At 42.5% G+C, this 27,889-nt stretch overlaps 2 protein-coding genes across 2 annotated transcripts in view; both read left to right on the top strand.

Annotated features, from left to right (window-relative positions):
- Nucleotides 1-27,889, top strand: part of TP53INP2 (tumor protein p53 inducible nuclear protein 2) — a 219,156-nt gene that overhangs the window by 49,419 nt on the left and 141,848 nt on the right. Inside the window, exon 2 of the mRNA XM_040330394.1 lies at nt 1,697-1,787. The gene's annotated coding sequence lies outside the window, so the exon portion shown is untranslated. The remainder of the gene's footprint in view (nt 1-1,696; nt 1,788-27,889) is intronic.
- Nucleotides 23,795-24,808, top strand: LOC120918370 (adenosine receptor A3-like). Its single transcript, XM_040329913.1, has one exon. The coding sequence runs from the start codon at nt 23,795-23,797 to the stop codon at nt 24,806-24,808; it is 1,014 nt and encodes a 337-aa protein (XP_040185847.1).

Here is a 27,889-nt window from a genome sequence, read left to right on the forward strand (position 1 = left end):
GGCTTTCTACTGGCGACTCGATCATGCAGCCCATCTTTCTTCAAGTGCCTCCTTATTGTGCATCTTGAAACAGCCACACCACATGTTTTCAGAGAGTCCTGTATTTCACCTGAAGTTATTTGTGGGTTTTTCTTTGCATCCCAAACAATTTTCCTGGCAGTTGTGGCTGAAATTTTAGTTGGTCTACCTGACCGTGGTTTGGTTTCAACAGAACCTCTAATTTTCCACTTCTTGATTAGAGTTTGAACACTGCTGATTGGAATTCTCAATTCCCTGGATATCTTTTTATATCCCTTTTCTGTTTTTTATACAGTTCAACTACCTTTTCCTGCAGATCCTTTGACAATTCTGTTGCTTTCCCCATGACTCAGAATCCAGAAGTGTCAGTGCAGCACTGGATGAAAGATGCAAGGGTCTGTCAGGAGTCCAGAAACTCATTGACCTTTTATATACACACACTAATTACAAGCAAACAGATCACAGGTGAGGATGGTTACCTTTAATAGCCATTCAAACCCCTTTGTGTCAACTTGTGTGCATGTTATCAGGCCAAAATCACCAGGGTATGTAAACTTTTCATCAGGGTCATTTGGGCAGTTTCTGTTGTCATTATTATTCAAAAAGAGTAAACAGTTGATTGATAATAATAAATGGCTTCAGCCAAACAATAACCATGAGTGAAAGAAATGTTTTTGTGTCATCATTCATCTGAGAAATGGCCAAGAAATCATAAATTTTGCCAAGGTATGTAAACTTTTGAGCACAGCTGTATATACAGTTGCAGGTTCCCAAAACTTTTTTTGTTGCCAACATCCTGCAATAGCGTAATTCAAATTTATTTTTTGTGTACCATACAAATCAAACAAATTAATCATTTAAAAATCAAAGATATGTTGAAATATCAATTTAAAATGTAGGATTCTGCTGAGAATTGTATCACTTGGCCATCAATAATAATTACAAATAATTTCGAAATTTAAAGGGGAGTTCCACCCACAATTTCACTTTTTAAATATAAATACCCCTGTAATACACAAGCTTAATGTATTCTAGTAAAGTTAGTCTGTAAACTAAGGTCCGTTTTGTTAGGTTGTTACAGCATTTAGATAGTTTATAATCTAGAAATAGACCGTGGCCATCTTAAGCGTGGGCATCAGGAAGCCAGACTGTATGACTTCCTGGATTTCAGCTTTGCATATCTCGCACATGCTCAGTGCACAAGCAATGTAATAGGTTTCAGTCAGGTTTGCAAGGACTACTGGGAAACATGATGCCTATCCCAGAAACCCTTGCAAATAGCCTAGGCAAATAAATAGGAGGAAGTAATGAAGGACTACAGAATAAAGGTATTTACAAGCAACAAATTAAATAAAAATTGTCCATTCTGAACACTATGAGATTAGAGCATGCAGCACAGACAAACATAAAAAAATGGGTGGAACTCCACTTTAATAATGTCCACCTCACAGCTCACAAAACCACCATGTCAAATTTGTACATGCGATACATTATTTCATCATTTGCTTCCCCAATAAGTGAACTTTACTATATAGGGCCACAATGAAGTATGAACATCGTTAAAGCTTTTTCTTACAGGTTTGAGCTTGAACTCAATGCATTTTGAATCAACTTGTTCAGGAGTAAGGAGGTGAGATATTTAAACTTATAACAATAAATTCTGATTTATTCTCTGCAGATTCGAACATTCACTTTCCAACAGAAAAACCAGAAGGAGCGTGAAGAGATTATAGGGGAAGACCTTAACATTTAGCATATGCTGTTACAAGGTATGTAGTGCCCTATCATAGCTCTGATTAGGCCTTATTTCATCTCAAAATCTGGGATGTAAAGCATATAACACGTCTTCCAGGTCTATTGTAAGTTGAAAGTGATATACTTTATTCAACTAGATACTGAACTTAGGCTTCATGAACACTCGGCCTACTTTGACTGCCGGCCGCAAGAAAACACAAAACGCGGAAAATTCTTTCTGATCCTGAACACGATTCTTCTGTGTTCAGGAGAGGGGGATTGAGGGAGGAGGAAGATCCCCTAACTGCAGCAAATGCCCAAAACTCCTAAACTCAAGTTTAGGAGCTCTACTGTACATGAAGCCCTTATGCCCCGTACACACACGATCCGAATATCGTACGACTTTTTTCGCTTAATAGTCACAAGTAGAACATACAAATAGTAGCGCTAAGTGATAATAATGATGAAAAAATCAAGTGAATGATATGTGAACAAAAAAGAGGGGACAAATATAATAAACAAGTCAGAATATTAGATGGTGAAAAAACTTAATTGATGTATGAGCTGGGTGAATGTTCCCAGACCAACGGTGATTCACTCTTGAACGTGATGCACACTAGTGATATACCCACCACCAATAAAGCAGAGGCTTACCAAATGTGTTGAACCCTAGTGAGCCTACGCCCAGAGGGTCAACAAAGCTGAATGTATACAAAGGCTGTGACCATGCAGGATCCGATCTTCATATGGCAACACCACCAAACGAGAGGAAGATGTCCAATACTAAAGATGGTACCTCCCAAACGGTCAAACCAAAACACTGATGTATAAAAGAAAAGCGAAACAGAAGAAGCACATAGCGTAATAACGTAGGCACTGAGCTTTTAATAATGGTTAGAAACACTTACAAGGAAGTGGAGGAAATTGGCATATCGATCAATATGTGCGTGGCAGCAGTGGCGTCACCCGACGTGTTTCACAAAAACTTGCTTCGTCTGGGCGTCACAAGTAGAAATTTAATATGTTATTAAAGTCACGAAAATTCTCATACGACAGATAAAAAATCGGAAAGTGATGTCATGTGTTGTAATGAATTTGTATTGTATTGTATTTTTGAACGACAACTGTACTGACTAAACAAAAATCGAATGATCTGGTACTAGAATTTTTTTCGTGCATGTCCAATAAATGAACTGTCATGTTTGGCTCTCGAAAGCTCTGTATTAACGATCTGATTATCATGCGATTCTTCCTCGGACGACATTTTTCGTACGATATTCGAATCGTGTATACGGGCCAATAGACTCCTGTGGGTAACTAATTATGGAGACACCCCCTGAATTCATTAGCATAATGCTATTGACCAGGGTTTCTCAGCCAGAGTTCCAGGGAACCCTAGGACTCTTCCAGAGGTTTCTAGGCATTCCTTGAGCAAAGAGTAATTTCTTTCACTCAGATAAGTTCCCGCTGACATCATTGATCTTTTTAGCTATCTGTAAGAGTGTTATTCTTCCCAATGACCACAAGTATAAGGAGCATTCTTTCCACTGACCATCACACTAATGTAATATGCGTTGTAGATAAAGTCATTTTTAGCAGGGGTTCCCTGAGACCAGAAGGTTATTTCTAGGGTTCCTGTTGAAAACATTGGGAAAGGTTGCTATAGACTCTCAGAATAGGGAACTACAATGCTTTGTGAAGGTGTACACTAAATGGTGATCTATAATCCCTTGTTGCTCCTTCTGGTGTATCGGTTGGCAAGTGGCTGCCTGCTTTCGCAGAGAATAAGTCAGAATTTATAATTTTATATGTCTCACCTTCTTACTCCTGAAGAAGTTGATTCATTATCAATGAAATGTGTTGAGTTGAACCTCAAATCTGTAAGAAAAAGCTTTAAAGCGGGGGTTCACCCGTACATGATACTTTTTCCCCTTAGATGTATGCTCGTTTTGTCTAGGGGAATCGGCTAGTTGTTTTAAAATATGAGCTGTACTTACCGTTTACGAGATGCATCTTCTCCGCCGCTTCCGGGTATGGGCTGCGGGACTGGGCGTTCCTATTTTGATTGACAGTCTTCCGAGAGGCTTCCGACGGTCGCATCCATCGCGTCACGATTTTCCGAAAGAAGCCGAACGTCGGTGCGCAGGCGCAGTATAGAGCCGCACCGACGTTCGGCTTCTTTCGGCTACTAGTGACGCGATGGATGCGACCGTCGGAAGCCTCTCGGAAGACTGTCAATCAAGAAGGAACGCCCGCTCCCGAAGACCCATACCCGGAAGCGACGGAGAAGATGCATCTCAAACGGTAAGTACAGCTCATATTTTAAAACAACTAGCCGATTCCCCTTGACAAAATGAGCATCCATCTAAGGGGAAAAATTGTTTTATGGGTGAACTCCCGCTTTAACTATGTTAATACATCATTGCAGCCTGAAATGGTAAAGTTCATGTACTAGTGAAGCAAATGATACAATTATGTATTGCATGAATCAATGTGACATAGTAGCCTATTAGCTGTGAGGTGGATAATATTACATTTTGTAATACATTTTTAATTATTGTTGATGCCCAAGAGGTGAAATCCTCAGCGGATTCCAACATTGGTAAAAAGTGTATTTCAATAAAATATTCCTAAGATTTTAATGTTTGGTATGCCAAAAAAAATACCTATTACTTACATAAAGAAATTAGGTCGGTGAAAAAAAGGAGCACTAATATTCACCACCAGTGTAATGGGGTACACTACAATGACTATCAATGTAACAAGGGGGACAAGGCTGACCACCAATGTAATGGAAGGGACTACACTGATAGCCAATGTAATGTGGGGCACTACTGACCACTTACATTGGTGGTCAGTAGTACCCCACATTACATTGACTATCAGTGTAGTCCCTCCCATTACACTGGTTATCAGTCTAGTCCACCTTGTTAAATTGACGGTCATTGTAGTGTAAGGGTTCACTATAATTTTCACTCCTGAGTTGCTGTTCTAGTAATAATTATCAATTTATTTTTATTTTATGGAAATTCTATTAATGAATTTTTTTTTGTTGCATTCAAGAAAGGGGTGTTAATTAAATTGATAACAACCGTACACTTTTGTGCTCTCCCTTTTTTTCACATTGTTTTTCCTGCCTTTAAGACTTTTTGCTTCAGCAAAACAAAATGGCATTTAAATAAGGTTTCATATAGTACCTGCTAATATGAGATTTAAAAAAACCGCAGGAAGTAAGTTTTCAATGTCTTTGTGTTTGTCATGAGAAAAGACTCTATTAAAACTGACATTCCTGCTGGGTCGCCTGTATTATGCAGCCTTCATGAAGGAATGTTAAAAGATACCTTTTTATTCATCTGTACAAAACAATTTTTTCAACACATTAAAATTAATCTCTAAAAATGAAAACAGTTTCTCCCTTGTGTATAAAGCAGGCTAATTATAGCTGATATTCATCCTGTCCTCTTTTTATAGTACGCAGTTGGATGTGTAAGGTGATCAAAAGTTTATGAGATGGGTCACATTACTGGCAAGTTGTTTTATACTCATGAAGAAGCTAAAACTTGCAGAAGGCAGATTTTATTTTTAATATAGAAGACTTCATGTAATGTGTAAAAACAATTATCAATCTGCACTATTATCACAATGCATTCTATGCATTGAGGTGAAAAACCTCCTGTAATGCTGCAGCCCCCCCCCCCCCCCCCCGAGCCCGTTTTACTTTCCTGTACCCTCTTATTCTCACCCTGTGGACAAGCACACCAACAAAAGCCGGATGTCTTGGGTCCAAATTCCTAATTGGATGGATTGATAGCAGCGCAGCCATTGGCTCCCGCTGCTGTCACTTAAATAAAATGGGAGCGGTGCCGAGTCCTGCTTTCTGTGTCAATAGATGTAATAGCAGGACTCACGGGTGTCTCGGAGGAGAGCGCTTCTCCGACAGGCACTCAAGAAGAGGAGGAGCTTCTAGTTCCGCTGAGGGACCCCAAAAGAGGAGGATTGGGGCCACTCTGTGCAAAACCAACTGCACAGAGGAGGGAAGAAGGACGTGTTTGTTATTTAAAAAAAAAAATGAAGCTTTTTCAACCCCTTTAGAGAAGGTACAACATTTAGCATAATATTACTACACTTATGCCGAGTTCACACGACCATTTTTCACGATGTTAAAAATGTTTTTTTTTTTAATGTCATTAAAAACGATCGTGTGTGGGCTACAGAGCATTTTTTGCAACCTTTAAAATGGGCATTAAAAATTTAGAACATGCTCTAAATTTTCGCGTCGTTTTTAACGTTGTAAAAAATGGTCGTGTGTAGGCTTTAACAACGTGAAAAAAATTAGCATGCTCAGAAGCAAGTTATGAGACGGGAGCAATCGTTCTGGTAAAACTAGCGTTCGTAATGGAGATAGCTCATTCATCACACAGTAACAGACTGAAAAGCGCAAATCGTCTATCACCAAACTTTTACTAACACAAAATAAGCAAAGTCAGCCCCAAGGGTGGCGCCATCCGAATGGTACTTCCCCTTTATAGTGCCGTCTGTCATGGATATGCAACAAAGTCTGTCTGCTTACCTGATCTCCATGTGTTCGTTAGAGGCCTGACCCTGTTCTGGTTCCCCTTTTTATCACTTCCTCTTCCTGTATGGCCCCACCCAGGTCATCCCAGGAAGTCTATATTAACCGTTGCTCTACAGGTCTGCAGTGCTGTTCAACAGTGTTCCTATGCTTAGTTCCTGTCTGCAGTGTAGTTTGCTAGTTCCTGTTTGCAGTGTGCTACGATCATCTTTCCATGTACCGTTTTGACTTGTTCCTGACTTCTGCTGTTTGCCTGTGCCCCTGACCATTTGCCTGTCCCACGGTTATCCTTGTCTGCCTGTTGCCCTGACCTCGGCCTACCCATCACCACCGTTTTTCCTGCTGGCTGCTTCCCCTCTCTCCCTGCGGAGTGTGACCTAGGGAATCTCGGGGGTCGCGACCTGGATCCAGTTGTGGCCAAGGCCATCCCCACCATCAGGGGCTCTGGTGAATACAAAACTGGGTCTTAGACTCCGCGCCCTGAGTGATCTTGGGTTCACACTTCGTCTCTGCTAGCAGTAGTCAGCTATAGGGTTCACTACCCTTGGGTGCATCCCTGACCCCAACGGGGTGCACTTGTCACCTGACACCGGGTGACCTGACACCGTCGTACGCGTTGCATGTCACCGCGCTTTGCTCAAGCATTTTTTTTTCAAGATCGTGTGTAGGCAAGGCAGACTTAACAATAATCGGGTTGAAAAATACTTTTTTTTTCCTAGACCATTAAAAACGTTTCTAATCCCCTTGTGGAGGCTTCCATTTGTGGATAGACCTGTTATGGTTAAAGGGGTGGTTCCCCCTAAAACAAATTTCTAACAATACATTCGTAAGACTGCTTACACTGCGGGTAGGCTGGCTTTTGTTTTGTTTTTTTAGTACATACCTCGATATCGCCGTTTCGTTACTAGTTGATTGACGTTCCTCCGACGGGCACATACGTGACGTCACGACTTTCCGAAAGAAGCCGAACGTCGCTGCGCAGGCGCCGTATAGAGCCGACTCTATACGGCGCCTGCGCAATGACGTTCGGCTTCTGTCGGAAAGTCGTGACGCACAGTATGCGCCCGTCGGAGGAACGTCAATCAACTAGGAACGCCCACCGCCAAGGGACGAAACGGCGATATCGAGGTATGTACTAAAAAAACAAAACAAAAGCCAGCCTACCCGCAGTGTAAGCAGTCTTACGAATGTATTGTTAGAAATTTGTTTTAGGGGGGACCACCCCTTTAAACAACCTATTGCATTGCTATAATATTTTTATACAGACTATAACTTGAAGGACCTATGAATAAATGGTTGTGGAACGAATCATCCGAGTTTGGATTACAAGCATGTTTCTGGAACGAATTATGCTCGCAATTCAAGGTTTTACTGTATATATATTTATAGTAGATGCTGCTGACAAATGTTTAAAAAAAACGATTGACTTAAACTCCCCTCCCCCCAAACAATTATTGCTTTTCTTTAAAACAAGTGAGACCACACAGTTCCTCTACACCAATCTATGACTATTTAGTTGCTCATTTCTGACATCAAATGGTCCGTTTCTAGGTTACTAAGATGTATGTGAATATATATTTAATGGATAAATTCTGCTAATACCTCTAATTGGTCCCATCATCTTAGATATGAATACCTCTCTTCAGCATCAATTAAAGGAATGAATTTCACTCCACAGCACTATATTATTACAGCAATTATCCCTCTCCTGTGAGGTCCAGTCATATGATTATATTAACTCACCATTAAATGACAGCTATCAACATGAATTAACTTATCATACGTGGCAGAATATAAGAGAATATATATAGGTTAACAAGTAATTTTTTAAAAATATTTAAAATCCTTTCACAAGCAGCAGTCAATGGAGCATGGTTGCCCAGACCAAGTTTAGCCGTGTCAGTTTGTGTCGGTTAACTTGACAATAACTCTACAACTAATTTGCCTACCTATAAAGCTTTTATTTCCTACAGTGTTCTAAAGCTAAACTCCAGGCAAAGAACAAAATACACAGATGAAATACATACACTATATGGGAGCTGTTTTACCTTTACCTGTCAAAGGATTTGTAGTTCTCTCAATCCAGTCCTGAGATTTCCACATCTCTGCCATGTAACACAGCCCTGTTTAGCTGTTCCTAATGAACTGGCTGAAATTTGCTTAGTGGGTGGTCCTGTCAGCCCCCTCCTGCCTGACATCCTTCAAATGAAAACTTTGCCAAAGCTACCTCCTTCTCACCCATTGATTGTCAAGGACTCTGTCAGCTTCACAGGATTACTATGGTACATGTGTAGCGGGGTATCACCCTTCCTGATGTAATACAAAAGACTACATTTGCTGATCGTGAAGGATCTCAGCACCCTCCTGTGGCCGAGTTGGGTTAGAGCCACCTGTTGTTTACAATTCATCCAGGTACCGCAGTGAATGTTGGGGAATTGAGTTCAGAAGGAGAAGAGACTCCATTTGCCCTGGCCTGTAATGAACTACATTACCCAGAGAGCAGCTGGGCCACCCCAAGATGCTTTGCCTTCCGCACCGCCTGTTAAGGGAGGTAATTTAAGGGAGAGGATGTGTTTGGCGCGCTCTCTTGGGACCGCCTCTTCAACCCAGGAGGACACTGCGAGGAGTGTCTCCACGGGGAGTAGGCCGCAGTTGAGGCCTACATACACCCGGGCGGGGCGGCTTTGAGAAGGAAGGACAGAGTTTCTGCCGGAGTCATCGGACGAGATCCCAGTAACCCTGCGACCTGTCTGTGGACCCGAGACTGCTGACTGACCAAACGGTGTGCCGCAGAAGGACAAGGCCTGAACCAGTTGGGTGAGACGGGCACTTGCCTGAAAGTACAGCTTGTCTTGCAGAAGGGTGGATCGTTGACATCCATATTTATGGTTTGACTATCCAGGAGATTTTAACAGTTTGCTGTTACCCTTTTGGATTATAAATTGTTCTTTGCGCGCCATCGCATGCCAACGAACAAGTCCACGAACTGTTAGCAAGAGACTGTATTGAAGTTTGGCCTGGGACACCAGGTCATCCTAATTAGCTATAGCTATAATACCCAAGGGTTATCTGTTTAGAGTTGTATATTCATTATATTCGTTGCATTGCTCGTTGACCGAGCAATCAGCTCTGTTACTTTTATCAGTTCTACTACCTTATATTGTATTGTATAGAGGCCTAGAACTGGGTGAGGTTTGGCAAGAGGGCGCTTCAATGTATATGTTTTGTTGAAGGGATCCCCCTTGCTGTCTGCTCACACAGGTCTATTTGATGTTACAGCCTAACTTTCTCTAAAGCCTTAATATTGTTGCTGTTACTGCAGGGATCTGCGAATAGAGTGTCGGGCCCCGTACACACGGTCGGACAAAACCGATTAGAATGGTCCAACGGACCGTTTTCATCGGTTCACCTCTGAAGTGGTCGTACGGCCTGATATGTGCACACACCGTCAGTCCAAAATCCGATCGGGTCAGAACGCGGTGACGTCAAACACACAACGTGTTGAATAAAATGAAGTTCAATGCTTCCAAGCATGCGTCAACTTGATTCTGAGCATGTGCGGGTTTTGAACCGATGCTTTTCTGTACTGACCATCGGTTTGGTCCGATCGGGCAGCGGTCCATCGGTTCGGTTTTGAAGCATGTTTTAAAATTTTGGACCGAAGGAAAACAGACCGATAGCCTATACACGCGGTCGGTTTGGTCCGATGAAAATAAACTTCGGTTCATTCTCATCGGACCAAACCGACCGTGTGTACGGGGCCTTACTGTTTTACTCATGTTCTTTGTTCTTCTTTAAGTAAAGCATTGATTTGGTTATCTTGAAGTCTGTGTGCAGCCTATCTTTCGCAAATGCAAGATCCTTCCATTTAAGGCAGTGGTTCTTAACCTTGTTGGAGGTACTGAACCCCACCAGTTTCATATGCGCATAGGCTCTTTAACTGTACGGCTGGAAATTAAGGTATTATATCCTGTGGCAGAGGATTCCGGACTGTTCAATTTGCTCTCAATCAGTCTGTGGCAGAGACTGTTATCGAACTGGTTCGTGCTTCATTCCGGCTGCTAGGCCAGGTGAGAGGGGTCTATCTGGCTGAGCAATACCCACTCAAGAAGGAGGGGTGAATGACTTTGGAGTATAGAGGTTTTTCCCCAGTGATATGTACCAAGTACCTGAACCTTTCCCTTCACCCTTCATCCTTCTACCTTCTTCATAGGTTTTATACTTTTTGCTCAAAACTTAACAGTTCGAGTTTTACATCTTGGACATTTGGAGTTCTTTCAGACTTTCTTCCCCTAGATGACAAATGTTGAGGTAACGTGCAAGGCCCAAATCTAAACCAGCAGCTCCTACGGGGGTAGTGCTACATAAAGTTCTGCGTAAATTGTGGCACTATATAAATAACAAATAAATAAATAAAATTGTGCGTCTGTTGCAAAGTTTCCTGCCAGTAACCGCACTTCCTGTTTCTGGCTGACTATGCTAAGCCTCTGCCTCTACACTAAGGCCTCGTACACACGGACCGTTTTCATCGGACATGTCCGCTGGGATGTTTTGGTCTGATGTGTGTACACACCATCAGACCAAAATCCCCGCGGACAGAGACTGCGGTGACGTATACGACACCGACGTTCTCTGACGCAGAAGTTCAATGCTTCCACGCATGCGTCGAATCACTTCGGCGCATGCGTGGGATTTCGGGCGAGCGGACATGTCCGGTGAGTCGTACTGACCATCGGACATGTCCGGTCGTGTGTACAAGGCCTAAGAAGCGGTGTTGTCAGCTTAGAACAGAAACACACACAGATCCATAGCTCTGCTGAAGACTGGCCTCTCTTGCACATGGACAACCTGGCTGTCGGCCATCACAACTCGTCTCCACTTTTCATTGAAAACAAGAAAAATCAGCCGCACTCCAATTAGCTCTTCTTGCAGTAATTTTAATAATCAGTGTGTTGATTGCATAAAATGTCTAACCCAAAACCAGCCTTTCTTGACGCGTTTCACCACTCCTGGCTTGCTCACAAGGATAAGGGACGTTCTCTGTTAAAGTAAAAAAAAAAAAGGAGGGTTTAATATCACTTTAAAAACAAAAAAGCACTGCAATGCTCTGTAACAAAGCTTTACACAGCTCCTACACAATGCACACCAACACAGATCGTAGTCTTTGTGAAGTCTCACCACTGGAAGGGTTAAATGCCTTTATGTTAATGTGCGCTCTGTAGTGTTGCCACCTCATCCCTTTAAACCCGAACACATATGAATTACACAGGTTCTGAGGCTAATTTAATGCAGATAAAGCACCAAGTGAGTTTAATTACCACCTTAATCGGCCACAGAACCAGTGTAATTAATATGTGTTCGGTTTTAAAAGGATGAGGTGGCAACCCTAGGTCTTGGAGATATACTGTGCATACGGTTGACTCATATAATCATGACACATTACATAACTGTGAGTCTGTATGCTGCTTTATTATCTTGCCTTGTGTAATGCAATATGTTATTTTGCTTGTGAAGCTACACGGTTGGTGCGCCATGTTCACATTGTGGTTATAGTTCCCACATCATCTCTCATAACAGCTCCACTTAGAAATTGTCATAGTTCCAGGTTCCAGGCGCTGAAATTAGGTTAAATAAAGGGGATGTTTTTGCTGTAGTACAAAGGTTATCCACTATTAATAAAAGTATGGCGGATGCTTATCTGCCCGCCTTTTGTGCCTGTTTGTTTGCTAAATTAAGGCAATTCTCCATAATACTAAGAATTTGCGAGTCACCTGTTCACTACATGAGAGCGGTGGTTTATACAAAGGGAAGCTGAGAACAGTCCTACACTCTTAAAGCTGGCCATGCACCTTACAGTCTGTGCACAATATCCTTTTATCACACCTACATAATATTACAGCCTACCTATACAATCCATTCAGTTGGTATCTCATTAGGCAGAATGCTCACACTACTTATGCCGCGTACACACGACCGTTTTTCATGACGAGAAAAATGCAATGTTTTTAATTGGTCGTGAAAAACGGTCGTGTGTAGGCTCCAGAGCATTTTTCCTTGACGAGAAAAATTGGCGTTAAAAATTTGGAACCTGCTCTATTTTTTCTCATCGTTTTTCACGTCGTGTGTACGCTTTAACGAGGGGCACATGCTCAGAAGCAAGTTATGAGATGGGAAATTAGCATAAGCAACCCAAAGGGATGGAACTTCCCCTTTAGGGCCCTTTCACATGTACGGACAAACGGTCCGTTTATTACAAGTCCGTTTACGGACTTGTAATGGTTCCCTATGGGATTGCAGACATTAGCGGATGATGCATCCGCTAACGTCCGCAACCATCCGCGTCCGCAAAGATCCGCTTTTGCGGACAGGAGAAAACCCTATTTTTCTTCCGTCCGGCGGAACGGATCGGATGAATATGGACACACGGTCCGTATTCATCCGATTCCCCATAGGGGAGAGCGGAGGGGAGACAGGGCGGTCTCTGCACAGTGTGCGGGGACCGCCCTGTCCGCCAACAGCTCAGCGGGGATTTACGGTGGAATCCCCGCTGAGCCAAACGGGGTAACGGAGCGAATCAATTACGGATCCGCTCCGTGTGAAAGAGCCCTTATAGTGCCGTCGTACGTGTTGTACGTCACAGCGCTTTGCTCAAGCATTTTTTTTCACGATCGTGTGTATGCAAGGCAGGCTTGAGAGGAATCGCGTCGAGAAAAATGTTGGTTTTTTTCCATGACATGAATAACGGTCGTGTGTACGCGGCAATAGTGTTTGCTAGGTCTAAAGTAGATTGCACCACTAGATCGTAAAGTTGGCCATACATGGCTGCAATTTTGGCAAATTTCTGGCAAAATTCGAGCCTTGGCTGGCGCTGCTGACACCATTTGTCTTACCAACCTTATTGAAAGAGCTGAGCAGAGGAAAGTCGACTGAACTGTGACTGCAGCCAATCGGTTGCAGGCACTGTACGGGTATTCTGACAGCCACCACCCTTAGCTACAGTCACTGTTTGGTCTACTTTTTATACAATAGAAATATACACTATACAATACAATAACCAGAATTGGGAGATTCGTCCATCCGCGTTGTTTACATAAATGTATAACAGGAAGTCAGCAATTATAGGGATAAAGCAGCTAGCAAACAAATATGTTTGGTACACATATTCTAATGTGAGATATAGAGAAAATAAATGTGCAGCACCAAACTCTCTCATGGATACAATAAACAATAAATAAACAACATCAATCTCAACAAAAAAAAAAGGTTTTGAACATAATCAATTAAATGTCCAATATATGTCTTAAATAATAAAACTAAAAATAAAGTCCAATACATTTTTTTTTTTAAATGTGTAACCACCACCGTGTCCAATCAGGATTAATGCATTTTGTGAATGTCCACACCACACCTTTAAGTGAATTATTAGCTCACCAGAAGGTTTTGCTGCAATAAATACAGCCAAGCCAGCTCAAATAATATTCAAGTAAATTGTTCTTCCACTGTCATCACCGTTTTCAAGCAAGGTTACTGCCCCTTTAAGACTCCAGCTTGCAACCAGGAACACAGCAAACCTGCAGATCACTATGTCAGGAAGAAAGCTCAGCATCCAAACAGATAGAATAAGATATAATAGACTGTAGTATTAATTAAAGTGATTGTATAGGGAAAAAATGTGTTAAAAAAAAAAAAAAAAAAAAAACATGTCATACTTACCCGCTCTGTGCAGTGGTTTTGCACAGAACATCCCCGATCCTACTCTTCTCGGTTCACCTACCAATATACTGGAAAGCATAGCTCCCAACTGTCCCTGATTTCGAGGGACTGTCCCTGATTTCGAGCCATGTCCTTCTGTCCCTCATTCCTCCTCATTTATCCCTCATTTTGGTCTGATCTATATAGTTATATATAAAATGCACTTTTTATCTATCAAAAAGTGTTTCCCAGTGCCAAACCTTTCATCTGACTTCAAAATGGCTGCATTTGTAAATTCAAAAAGCCAATATAAAGGAACAGTAGTGGTTAAAAAAAAGCACTTGTGGGTTTAACTAATCTTGTTTTTTGTACAATTATCTTTTAAGGGGGCGTGGCAAGGGGTGTGTCCTATGCCTGCATACTTTTGCTGATAGGTGTCCCTCATTCCCATCTCAAAAAGTTGGGAGGTATGCTGGAAGGTGACTACTACACATACAGTAGCACAGACTTGGCTATATGGCACTTTGCATGTGCAATAACAAGGACAGGCCAAAGATACTCTATCTTTCACAAGGATTTAGATATACACTCAGCAGCAGCAATTCAACTATTATCTCATATGAATACTTACATAATAGTCCCTTCTGGCTTGGGGTTTAGCAGTATGGACAGGATATGTGGTTAAGACTTTCTCAACTTTGTCTCTCATTACCTCCTCTATCTGGGGTTTCAAATCCAACAGCCCAGGGACAGGAAATTCATACATAATATTTTTACAAATTCAGACACTAGAGGGCAGCAGATTCCTACACTAGCGTCTTCTTTGTCAACATTTTGTGCATGCAGCAGAACATGATTGGCTTTGAGTATTGATCCCCTCTGCTTAAAGCGGAGTTCCACCCATTTTTTTAATTTATTAAAAGTCGGCAGCTACAAAAAACATAGCTTCTGACACTCACCTGTCCCTATGGTCCAGCAATGCGGCCTCACCTCTCCTTGGCGCCGTCATATCTACTGTGAACGACGGCCATACTTAACATTGGCTGCGCCTCATATAACTTTACTGCGTCGGCCGCGCGTACATTCGGGAATTCGCGTATCTAGCTGATTTGCATACTCGACGTGGAATTCGGCGGAAGCGCCACCTAGCGATCAAAAAAAAATGCAGTTTAGATCCGACGGCGTAAGACTTACGCCTGTCGGATCTAATGGATATCTATGCGTAACTGATTCTAAGAATCAGGCGCATAGATACGACGGGTCGGATTCGGACTTACGACGGCGTACATGGCGCTACGCCGTCGTAAGTCCTCTGAGAATCGGGGCCTCTACACGCAGCTGGATCCTCCTGGAACTGGGTGCAGTCAGGAAATGTAGTTAAATGCAGTTGCTGTGGCTGTAGGGACACAATGGCATGTCCTAATTTAACAGGCGGTGCGTAGTGAGTGTCTGAAGGAAACCTGCACATTTGTGATCAGTATGAATTGGGAGTTTGGATGATGATGATGGCATTAGGAAATAAACTCTCCCAGATGACGGTAGTGGAAAAATCCCATTCACTGGTTTTACAGTATTGCATACATTTTCCTTGTTCATCACATTACCTAGAAACCTAGTGCAAGATCCAGACTGAGTCAGAAAATGACTGCAGATCGCTGACTTTTGTTTGTGCTTTTTGGTATTTTTTCTGTTGTAGTGACTTCAAAGGAAAGATTTTCTCATTCCCTCTAAAAGTAAACAGTCTCCAATCCCGCACAGATAATCCTAATGTTTGACATTATCCTTATAAGGGTATCCCTAATGACCTAATCATGCAATCCAAGGCATTTGTTTTCTGCTGTGTGCCACTAATAACTGAAATTCTAAATGTCACATTATCATACACTCACTGGCCACTTTATTAGGTACACCTGTTCAATTGCTTGGTAACACAAATTGCCAATCAGCCAATCGCATGGCAGCAACTCAATGCATTTATGCATGTAGAGGTGGTGAAGAGGACATTCTGAAGATCAAACCGAGCATTAGAATGGGAAAGAAAGGGGATTTAAGCGACTTTGAACGTGGCATGGTTGTTAGTGCCCGATAGGCTGGTCTGAGTATTTAAAAATACTGATCTACTGAGATTTTCTCCCACAACCATTTCTAGGGTTTACAGAGAATGGCCCGAAAAAGAAAAAAAATCCAGAGTGGCAGTTGTGTGGACAAAAATACCTTGCTGATGTCAGAGGAGAATGGACAGAAGGCAATAGTAACTCAAATAACCACTCGTTACAACCAAGGTATGCAGAATACCATCTCTGAACGCACAACACATCAAAGCTTGAAACAGATGGGCTACAGGAGCAGAAGACCACACCGGGTGCCACTCCTGTCGGCTAAAAACAGGAAACTGAGGCTAAACTTCGACGATAAAAGAATGGAAAAACGTTACCTGGTCTGATGAGTCTCCCATTACAGCTGCGACATTCAGATGGTAGGGTCAGAATTTGGCGTAAACAACATGAAAGCATGGATGCACCTTTTGGGATGTGGTGAAACAGGAGATTTGCATTATTGATCCAACAAATCTGCAAGAACTGCGTGATGCCATCATGTTTTTATGGACCAAAATCTCTGAGGACTGTTTCCATCACCTTGTTGAACCTATGCCGTGAAGAATGAAGGCAGTTCTGAAGACAAAAGTGGTCCAACCCGGTACTAGCAAGGTGTACCTAATAAAGTGGCCGGTGAGTGTATCTTAACCACTTCCCGACCGCCGCATGTAGATTTACGTCGACAGAATGGCACGTACAGGCACATGGGCGTACCTGTACGTCCCTGCCTAGACGCGGGTGGGATTCCCGCGGGGAGCAATCCGGCAATCCGGGACGACGGCGCGGCTATTCGTTAATAGCCGCTCCGTCGCGATCGCTCCCCGGAGCTGAAGAACGGGGAGAGCCGTATGTAAACACGGCTTCCCCGTGCTTCACTATGGCGCTGCATCGATCGAGTGATCCCTTTTAAAAGAAAAAACGATCGATGATGTCAGACCTACAGCCACACCCCCCTACAGTTGTAAACACACACTAGGTGAACCCTAACTCCTACAGCGCCCCCTGTGGTTAACTCCCAAACTGCAACTGTCATTTTCACAATAAACCATTGGCCCAGATTCAGTAAGAATTGCGCATAAATTACGGAGGCACAGGGCAACGATTTTGCCCTGCGCCTCCGCAAATTTGCGCCGCTGCCCTCGATTCACGGAGCAGTAGCTCCCTAAATTGCGAGGGCGCACCAGCAAAATTGCCCGGCATAAGCGCACGCAATTTAAATGATCCCGCATGGGGGCGGGAATCATTTAAATTAGGCGTGTTCCCGCGCCGATCGTAAAGCGCATGCGCCGTCGGGAAACTTTCCCGACGTGCATTGCGGCAAATGACGTCGCAAGGACGTCATTTGCTTCAAAGTGAACGTGAATGGCGTCCAGCGCCATTCACGAATCACTTACGCAAACGACGTGAAATTCAAATTTCACGACGCGGGAACGGCGGGTATACTTTAGCATTGGCTGCCCCTACTATTAGAAGGGGCAGCCTTACGCTAAAGACGCCGTACGGAAACTCCATAACTTGCGTACGCAGGGCTCGCGCAACATTGTGAATCAGTGTTAGTATGCAATTTGCATACTATACACTGAGCACAATGGGAGCGCCCCCTAGCGGTCATCGCAAGAATGCAGCCTAAAATCTGTGTGGCATAAGAGCCTTATGCCACGCAGATTTTAGGCTGCAGTCGGCGTTACGATGTTCCTGAATCAGGAGCATTCGTAACGCCGGCGCAAGCAAGCAATTTCGCTGCGTAACTATGGTTACGCAGGCGCAATTGCTCTCTGAATCCGGGCCAATGCAATGTAAATGCATTTTTTGCTGTGAAAATGACAATGGTCCCAAAAATGTGAAAAAAATCGCTGATCGCCACCATTAGTAGAAAAAATAATAATAATAATAAAACTATCCCCTATTTTGTAAACGCTATAAATTTTGCGCAAACCAATCGATAAACGCTTATTGCGATTTTTTTTTTTTACCAAAAATAGGTAGAAGAATACGTATCGGCCTAAACTGAGGAAAAAAAATTTGTATGTATGTTTTTGGGGGATATTTGTTATAGCAAAATGTAAAAAATATTGATTTTTTTTCAAAATTGTCGCTCTATTTTTGTTTATAGCGCAAAAAATAAAAACCGCAGAGGTGATCAAATATGACCAAAAGAAAGCTCTATTTGTGGGGAAAAAAGGACGCCAATTTTGTTTGGGAGCCACGTCGCACGACCGAGCAATTGTCTGTTAAAGCGACGCAGTGCCGAATTGTAAAAACCCCTTGGGTCATTTAGCAGCATATTGGTCCGGTCCTTAAGTGGTTAATGAGGTGAAATCCTGATAGCCAGAAATCTTGATATCCTCTAAGCCTACAGTCACGCTAGGATACTTGGATCCTGATTCATCCATGTAAAGTGAATTTTGATGCTTGATCTTCTTTAAATTTAACGTCTTGACAAGGATCTCTTGTCCCTAATGCAAACGCCCCTGTCTATCTTCTCTATGGCTAATGTATAGAAAAAGAAGAGCACTATAGAGTATGGAGATGTTTATCCAGATTGCTAGTCTGTGTGTGCATTCTTGCACTGGGCACATTCTAGACAGCAAGTGCAAGCAATCAGTAAAATTGTCATGCTATCCAACAAATGTTGCAACTGTGATAAATTCAGAAAGTCCACCTAGTTTCCCTTTTACCTCCGTTCTGTGCAATTATGCAGAACAATTCTACAGCGCACCATGCAGTGCTTAGATCTGCTTTCTACAGCCTATGGGCTAGATTCACAAAGACTTACGAAGGGCGTATCAGTAGATACGCCGTCGTAAGTCCGAATCTGCGCCGTTGTATCTTTAAGCGTATGCTCAAATTGAGATACGCTTAAATGTTGCTAAGATACGTCCGGCGTAAGTATCCTACGCCGTTGTATCTTAGGGTGCATATTTACGCTGGCCGCTAGGTGGAGCTTCCGTTGATTTCCGCATAGAATATGCAAATGAGCTAGATACGCCGATTTAGAAACGTACGTGCGCCCAGCGTTTTTTTTTACATAAGGCTTTTTCCGGCGTAAAGTTACCCCTGCTATATGAGGCGTAGCCAATGTTAAGTATGGACGTCGGGACAGCGTAGAATTTTCCGTCGTTTCCGTAAGTCGTTTGCGAATAGGGCTTTGCGTAATTTACGTTCACGTTGAAAGCATTGACTATTTGCGGCGTTATAAGGAGCATGCGCACTGGGATACGTTCACGGACGGCGCATGCGCCGTTCGTTAGAAACGTCATTTTACGTGGGGTCATGCTTTATTTACATAACACGCCCACCTCTTCACAATTTGAATTTGGCGCGCTTACGCCGGCACATTTACGATACGTCGCCGTAACTTCGGGCGCAAATTCTTTCAGAATACGGGACTCGCCTCTCAAAGTTACAGCGGCGTAGCGTATATGAGATACGCTATGCCCGCCTAAAGATAGGCGGTTCTTACTGAATCTAGCCCTATGTGTATCCAAATAATCATATTCACACTACCAAGGAAGGGTTGAGACTGAAACTTTGGGGTACTATAAACATCTGGCTTGATGTTATTCAAGAGAAAGCACTGAATTGGCAATGGATGCCATTGAGAATAGCTCAGTTAATAGCCTTGGTTATCTGGGAACAGGGGTTCCCAAATAGCCAAAGGGTGAACTTACATACTACCACAACCCCAAACAGGTAAACTGTGTATCTTGTATACTTTGACAAAAATACCTTTAACCAGTTGCTGACCGCCCACAGTACATTAACGTCATTACTTTGACGTTAAATACAGTTGTTATGGCAGCAGCTAGCTGCCATAACTAGGGTTGCCACCTCTTGCCTTTAAAACCAAACACCTATTAACTACACAGGTTCTGTGGCTGATTAAGTTGGTAAATAAACTCAATGGTGCCTAATATGCACGAAACTAGCCTCGGAACCTGTGTAATTTATATGTGTTCGGGTCTAAAGGGATGAGGTGGCAAACCTAGCCATAACCCGGTATAATTTTTATCTGGGCAATTTGGCATGTGATCCTAGGGGGGGATTCGCCATGGGATCACTTTTATAGGTGCCAGAAGAGGTGCCCCTTCCTGTCGCTTCCGTGTTCCGTTGGTAAACCCGGAAGCTATCCAATCCCTCTGATGGCTAGGCAGGAAGTCAAGTGAGGGCAAGATGGCCCCCCACTCGACTCTATGCCTTTGGGGCAAAAACTTTGACATGAGTTATTTACTAACTAGCAAAAATTATTCATCAACCATAATCTATAGGGGTACATGGTTTAAAGGGATAAAGTACTGTATCTTTATTTTATATATATATATATATATATATATATATATATATATATATATATATATATATATATATATATATATATATATATAAATGTGTATGTATATGTATATATATCTCTTTATTGCACTTACTACTTATTTATGTCACTTAAAATATACATGCAACTTACCCTATACCCTACCTTGATGTATGTGGTATACTGGATAATAAAATACTTTACATTTTCCTTGTTTCATTTAACTACTTACGGACCAGCTGCCGTTGTTATACATTGCTACTTTGAGGTTAAAGCTAGCTGCCATAACCCTGGTATTTTTAAAAACGTCCCCTTTAGATAAAAGTGGTCTCATCGACAGATTCGCCGCAATTCGGTCTGGAGGCATCGGTAGCGGCGGAGCCGATCGTTTCCTCTCCCCTCACTGCCTGGATGCCGAGTCAGGGTAAGATGGCCCCAGCTCGGCTCCATAGCATTGGAGGGCAGAAGCGACGTCAAACGTCACTTCCGCCCAATGGTCTTAAAGGTTTTTTTTTTTTTTTATTACATTTTTTAATTAATTTTACTTATTGCGTTTTAGCGTAAATATGAGATCTTTTTGACCCCAGATCTCATATTCAAGAGGTCCTGTCATGCTTTCTTTCTATTACATTCCTTGTAATAGGAATAAAAGTGACCCAAATCTTTTTTTTTTTTTTAAAAAAGGACAGTGTCCAAAAAAATGTAAAACAAATAAGAAATGTTATAAATTTTAAACCCGTCCCACCGAGCTCGCACGAAGAAGCGAATGTATACTTGAGTAGCTCCCACATATGAAAATGGTGTTCAAACCACACACAGGAGCTATCGCCGCGATCGTTAGAGTGAGAGCAATAATTCTAGCCCCAGACCTCCTCTAACTCAAAACTGGTAACCTGTAGAAATTTGTAAACATCGTCTATGGATAATTTTAAGGGTAAAAGTTTGTTGCCATTCCACGAGCGGGCGCAATTTTGAATGGTGACATGTTGGGTACTAATCTACTCAGCGTAACATTGTCTTTTACCATATAAAAAAAATTGGGCTAACTATACTGTTGTCTTATTTTTTTAATTAAAAAAAGTGTATTTTTTCCAAAAGTGCGCTTGTAAGACCACTGCGCAAATACGTCGCGAAAGTATTGCAATGGCCGTCATTTTATTCTCTAGGGTGTTAGAAAAAAAATATATATAATGCTTGGGGGTTCTAAGTAATTTTCTATCAAAAAAAATATTTTAACTTGTAAACACATAGGCCCGGATTCACATACATCGGCGCATATTTATGCCGCCGTAGCGTATCTCATATACGCTACGCCGACGTAGCGCAGAGAGGCAAGCACTGGATTCACAAAGCCAGTGCTGCCAAATCTGCGCTGGGTTTCCTAGGCGTAAGTCGTCATAAGTGGAAGTGGGCGTGAGCCATGCTAATGAGGCGTGACCCCATGCAAAGGATGGGCCGAGCACCATAAAGATACGAATAACGAACGGCGCATGCGCCGTCTCGTGGACGCATCCCACTGCGCATGCTCAGAATCACGTCGGAACTACTCCCTAAGATACGACGGATCACTGCCTACGACGTGAACGTAACCTACGCCTAGTCATATTCACGTACAACGTAAGCCCAGGTTCACACTGGGTACGATTTCCTTCGATTTGAGATGCGATTTCACATGTGAAATCGCATCTCAAATCGGTGGCATTTGCCGCCAATTGTCGGCAATGACACTGTCCTAATTGGTGCGACGCCGCATCTGCGGCGCTGCACCGATTTCAAAAAGTAGTTCCTGTACTACTTTTTGCGATTTCGGGCCGCAATTTACATAGACATCTGTGCAGAAACCTGCACATATGTCTCTTAAATCGGGACTGCCCGCTGGAGTGAAATCGTGCGAGTTCAGCTGAACTCGTACGGCTTCACTCCCGCAGCCCAGTGTGAACCAGGGCTCAACGACATAAGATACGACGGCTTCTGTTCCCTGGTCCATACCTTTTGCATGGGTTGCGCCTCCTATATGGGGAATAACTTTACGCCGGACGTACGACTTGCGCAAACCGCGTATATTATGCGCCGGGCGCAAGTACATTCGTGAATCGACGTATCTCCCTCATTTCCATATTTGAATAGGAAATCAATGGGAGCGCCACTTGCGTCCAGCGTAAATATGCGCCCACGATATGCTGGCGTAGGCAAGTTACGTCGGTCGGATGAAGCCTATTTTTAGGCGTATCTCGGTTTGTGGGCACGGCGCATAGATACGACGGCGCATATTTGCACTTACGCAGGGTATCTCGAGATACGTCGGCGTAAGTGCTTTATGAATCCGGGCCCAAGTCTTAAAAAATTGGACCGGTCCTTATGTGGTTAATCAGAATTGCGGTACATAAAATGTAATATTTTTTTTTTGTTTCCCTGTAAGATACATTTCCAGGAAGGGAAATTTCCTGGGGCTAAGCTCCAAAATGTAGCTGGCCTTAGAAACCAAAAGTGTAAATGCCAAAGGGATGATTTGTAAACAGAAGCTTGTAATCCAGTGTTTAACAAAATGCTGCTTCTGCCCAGCAGGCTGACTATGTACGAATGAAGCTGAATTTCCATCAGGAGAGAATGTGAATAAAGAGTGATTTGAGGCAGAGGAAAGGAGGAGAAGAAAGAGGGGAGTAGGGTGAGTATACAGATTGAGGGAGAGACAGAAGTGGGAGGGAAATGATAAGAGGAGGAGAGATGGTCTATAAGAATAAAGATAGGAGAGCAGAGGAATACAATCGGGTCCAGGCTAGCTTGCCAACTGCTTCCATTCTACCTCTGCAATACTATCCTGGTCTAATTACTTCTCTCTTCTGCGCTGCCAAGAGACTCTGATTTTGCCTGAACTCTATGTACAGCTGAATACATCTGGAGCTACTGACTTCTGTTTGTTTGAGGACAAATTTTGGCTTCGTTTTCAGTGCAAAGCAAACACTCCACCGTCCCCTTGCTGTATGGGAAGGAACTAGCCTAATAATGCTCTTCAAAGAGTGATTGCGCTAAGCGTCTCTGTAAATCCCTTATCTGCATTTAGTGTTTGAATTGCTTTCAATTTGCCACAGAAATATCCTTGTTTGCTCAAGGCTCAAAATATTTACCTGTAGATGCATGCTTTGCAGCGCCAATTGTGGTGTGGATCAGAAAGATGTTCCTGTCCTTGAGTTAAGAATTGTACCTCTCGTCTTTTTTTTTGCTCTTGGATAGAGAAAGCCTACCCAATGGATTCTTGACTTTGAGTTTGTTGCTACATTTGTTTCTCCAATGCTTGAAAATACTTCGACCACTTGGAATTGCAGCATCTGCACCACCTCTCTGCTTGGGGATGTCTGTAAGATTTCCGTCATGGTGTTACTTATCGTGACAATTACAGTGGGAAATGTGTTGTGTCTACTGGTCTTTGTGAGGACTAAGCATCTGAGGACCTCTCAGGGACTCCTGAAGACCTCTTTAGCCTTTGCAGACCTGGCAGTTGGAGTGCTAGTAGTGCCTTATTCTGTGTACGTGGAAGTAATGCGTCTTCTGCATGGGCTGGATAATGTTTCTAGAGATGTCCAGTCAGACATTAACACCCAGATTCCTTGTTTCATCATGGGTCCCATCTTTGCTGGCTGCACGTTTGTCTCCATCTCCACCATATTCTTGATGTCTGTTGAGAGGAGCATTGCTGTACTGAAACCTCTTCATAAGCGGGTTGTAATTACTAGAAGAAGGACCGGGTTCCTTGCCGTATTCTGCTGGATCTTCAGCTTTGTTTTTGCCATGTTGCCCATGATCTCCAGTCGGAACTTAACTCTGGAGTACAACACATGTAGCAAGATGTGTACTTATGCCTTCATTACTGTGCCACCAGAAGGTCCTGCCTTGAACATCATGCTCATCTTCCCAGCATTTGACTTTTCCTTGTTAGGTGGCACCTATGCTATAAATTTTATAACGTTTGCAGCCATTAGGCAGTACAGCAGGGTCAGAAAGCAGCTCGAGGCGGACTCTCAGAGCACATGCAGCAAAGTTTCATTCTCGGACATCACAGCGGCCAAGACCATCGGAATCCTCACCTTTGCTTTCTCAGCCTCTTTTGGTCCCATTGCTGTGTTTGTAATGGGCAATGTCTTAGGTTATGACTGGTGTGAGTTTTCTTTCTATGCATTCTGGATCCTCACCTCCAACAGCTGTTGGAATGTCGTCATCTACAGTGCCCGTGACTTGAAATTCAGGCAAGGGGTTCGCGAGCTATTCAGCAGACAGGCGCTCAAGTCCCCAAGCCACCAGCCTAGACCTCAGTGCACCGTTAAAGAGGCTAGCTCCTCTCCTTGTGTAGCTGTTCTCAAAGAGATTTTCCGACCAGAAACGGCTTGAATTCATTTTATATTCCCCGAAGGGTCGAGGGACGGTTTTGACAATCAAAAACAGTTACAGTAACTGGTTAATTTATGCTGAGCTTTGGACCAGAAGTTTGTTGAATGTTCATTAGATTTCGGCTCATGCATTACAGAGGTTCTTGGAGGTACAGATTTGAGTCCCTATGTGGTTTCAAATGATGTGATCAGACCATTTAAACTGCAGGCAAAGTTGAGTTAAATCTTATGTCTTTTATTTATTTATTTATTTATTCTTGTGGGCTGCTAAAATAACAATAATAATAAAAAAAATTATATATATATATATATATATATATATATATATATATATATATATATATATATATATATATATATATATATAATTTTTTTTTTTTGTATTTATATTCAAGTTACTTACTATCCATTGTAGATATTTTAAGCATTTCCTTAAATTAGAAAAATAAAAATCTGAAGATGGACACTCGGCCGCTGCCATGTCATTGGTCAGTTTTGTTGAAGTCTAGATGAAATGCCTCAAGAGGATGAGCTGTACCGCTGCTCAAGCGCCATTAAAACCGGTGTCACATGTGCACAATACCAGGGAAGGATGTCAGGAAGACACACTGTATTTATTACCACCTCTGGCACTTAACTCTTGCAATACATGTTGGCATAGCACTGGAAGAAGAACATTCAGCCAGGGCATTGCAAGTGGGAAAGCACTTTTATTCTTGGTCTGTGTTGCTGCATGTTAAATTATAGGATTGTTTTTTACTAGTGTTAGCCTATGGGTGGTAAAAAAATGATATATGGAAAAATTAGATATAATAAAGCAAATATTCTTTTAGATATGTCCAGACTGTTTCTTTTGTCTTGTCTCATCTTTGTCACTGCTGCTTATTGTTCCATATCTTTTTCTGTTATTTATGTAATGGACCAGATCAGAGAATAGCGTTGGTTGAAGTATATTGGTATCACATACACAGAATTAGCTGGGCAATTACGTTTGAAGCTTCACGTTTTACTTCTCTTGATGTCAGATGTTTCGCTTTCTTTCTGTTGCGTGATCTGTTGCTATTGTACACTCTCCCTGTGAAGTATTTCATTATTATGTTGTTGAACCCAGGGGTTAATGTCTGTGGTGGCATATGCCGCTCTCAGACACTAATTAAAGGGAATGGACTCAAATTAAACCATGCTTAGAGGAAAACGTGCAGAGTACAGTGACGCATATCAAGCAATAAAAAATCATCTCTTAAAGGGTCGGTTCAATCATTATTTATATTTTAGACCTTTGTGGATTAAGAAGAAAGAAAAATTGAATGGAATTCTTTTTATTGGTGAGATGTCTGTTCTTGAGTTCCTGGATCTGGTGTGTCCATTATAGGATGCTCCCAATCTCATTGTTAACTTTTATTTATTTTTTATAGTATTTTGAATGCACCTATTTTTTTTTTTTTTACCGACCGCCAGGGCCGTCTTTAAGGCAGGGCAAAAGGGGAAGCTGCCCTGGGCCCTGTCATTGTTGTGGGGCCCAAAGCAGCTGTCTCATACTTGCTAACTATCCCAGTTTAAATTCCCATGTCCTTTAAAGTTTAAGTCCCGTGCTGCGTCCTGATATCTCAGTGTGAAGTGCTGATACTAATGCTGCCCAGCTCTGCCCTATTGTTGTGTACAGATGACTCAACTGCAGACCCTGTGTTTACATGTAAATAACCCTCATTCATATGTAAATAGCTGAGGCCGGCAGCATTCATATGTAAATAAAGGTGGCATTTATATGTATATCATGCCCCTCTGCAGTGAAGAGATGATGTACTGTAACCTCTAGCAACCAATCAGTGAGCAGTATTACTGTACAGTAACCTCTAGCAACCAATCAACAAGAAGAAATCATGTGCTGTAACTTCTAGCAACTAATCAGTAAATTGAAGGTTTATTGATTGCTGTAGGTTACTGCTATTTTCACTACTTTAATAGCAAAGTACAGCCAAAGCTCACTTGGCCGTACTTCTCCTATGGATCACAGGATTGCAGTCTGTTCTGCAGTCCTGTGACTAGTTTTCAGCAGACAGCGGGCTGAAGCCCGCCGCTGGCTGACATCACTGAGCTAATCCAGGCTTGAGCAAGTTTGCGACAACGAAGTCCCCAATGAAGGGCTCGTCCCCACCCTCTTTCCTGACCGGCCGGGCTGGTGCTCGGATAAGGGTCTGGTATGGATTTTGAGGGGGGACCCCACACCATTTTTTGGGCGGGGGTTCCCCTTAAAACCCTTACCAGGCCGATGGGCCCGGAATGCCAATGAAGGGGGAACCCATGCCGTTTTTTTTTTTCCCAAAAAATATTTGAGTGAAGTTCCCCCTAATTATTGGGGGATCAAAGTCGCAGAGCTCTGTATTGTGTGACTTTAGATCTGCTTTTCAGAGCTCAAAGATGCTGTGTAAAATGTATGTTTTCGTAGACTGTAGAGAGAAGACTGCAGATAAACAGGAACAACGTATTTAAGAGAATTCGTTTCATCTGTGTGTATAAACTGAGGCCATTCACTTCATAATTCAAGCTTTAGAGCAAACTAGGGAATTCTTGTTGTATAATGGGAGACAAGATTTGTTTTTTCTTCTAGTCCTATTTGGCTTAGGACCAGAGGCCACACTCCATTCTTCCACATGTGTATCTGATGGCTAGGAGCCCAGTTACGACGAGCAGTAAACCAGGTTTTTACTTCTATGAATTTTCTCCAGGGTCCGTAAATGGTTTGTTTCACCTCTGTAACTGATACATCTGCAGGACAGTTTGTTCTTTAACCACTTAAGACCTGGACCTTTAGGCAGGTAAAGAACCCAGACAGTTTTTGCGATTCGGCACTCCATCGCTTTAACTGACAATTGCGCGGTCGTGCGAAGTGGCTCTCAAACAAAATTGGCGTCCTTTTTTTCCCACAAATAGAGCTTTCTTTTGGTGGTATTTGATCACCTCTGCGGTTTTTATTTTTTGCGCTATAAACAAAAATAGAGTGACAATTTTGAAAAAGTTTAGGCCGATGCGTATTCTTCTACATATTTTTGGTAAAAAAAAAATCGCACTAAGCGTTTATCGG

The sequence above is a fragment of the Rana temporaria genome, chromosome 12 (assembly GCF_905171775.1).
Source record: "Rana temporaria chromosome 12, aRanTem1.1, whole genome shotgun sequence".
Taxonomy (NCBI): Eukaryota; Metazoa; Chordata; class Amphibia; order Anura; family Ranidae; genus Rana; species Rana temporaria.

Coding starts and splice junctions, on each gene's coding strand:
- LOC120918370 (XM_040329913.1), top strand. CDS start 23,795: ATGGTGTTACTTATCGTGACAATTACAGTGGGAAATGTGTTGTGTCTA.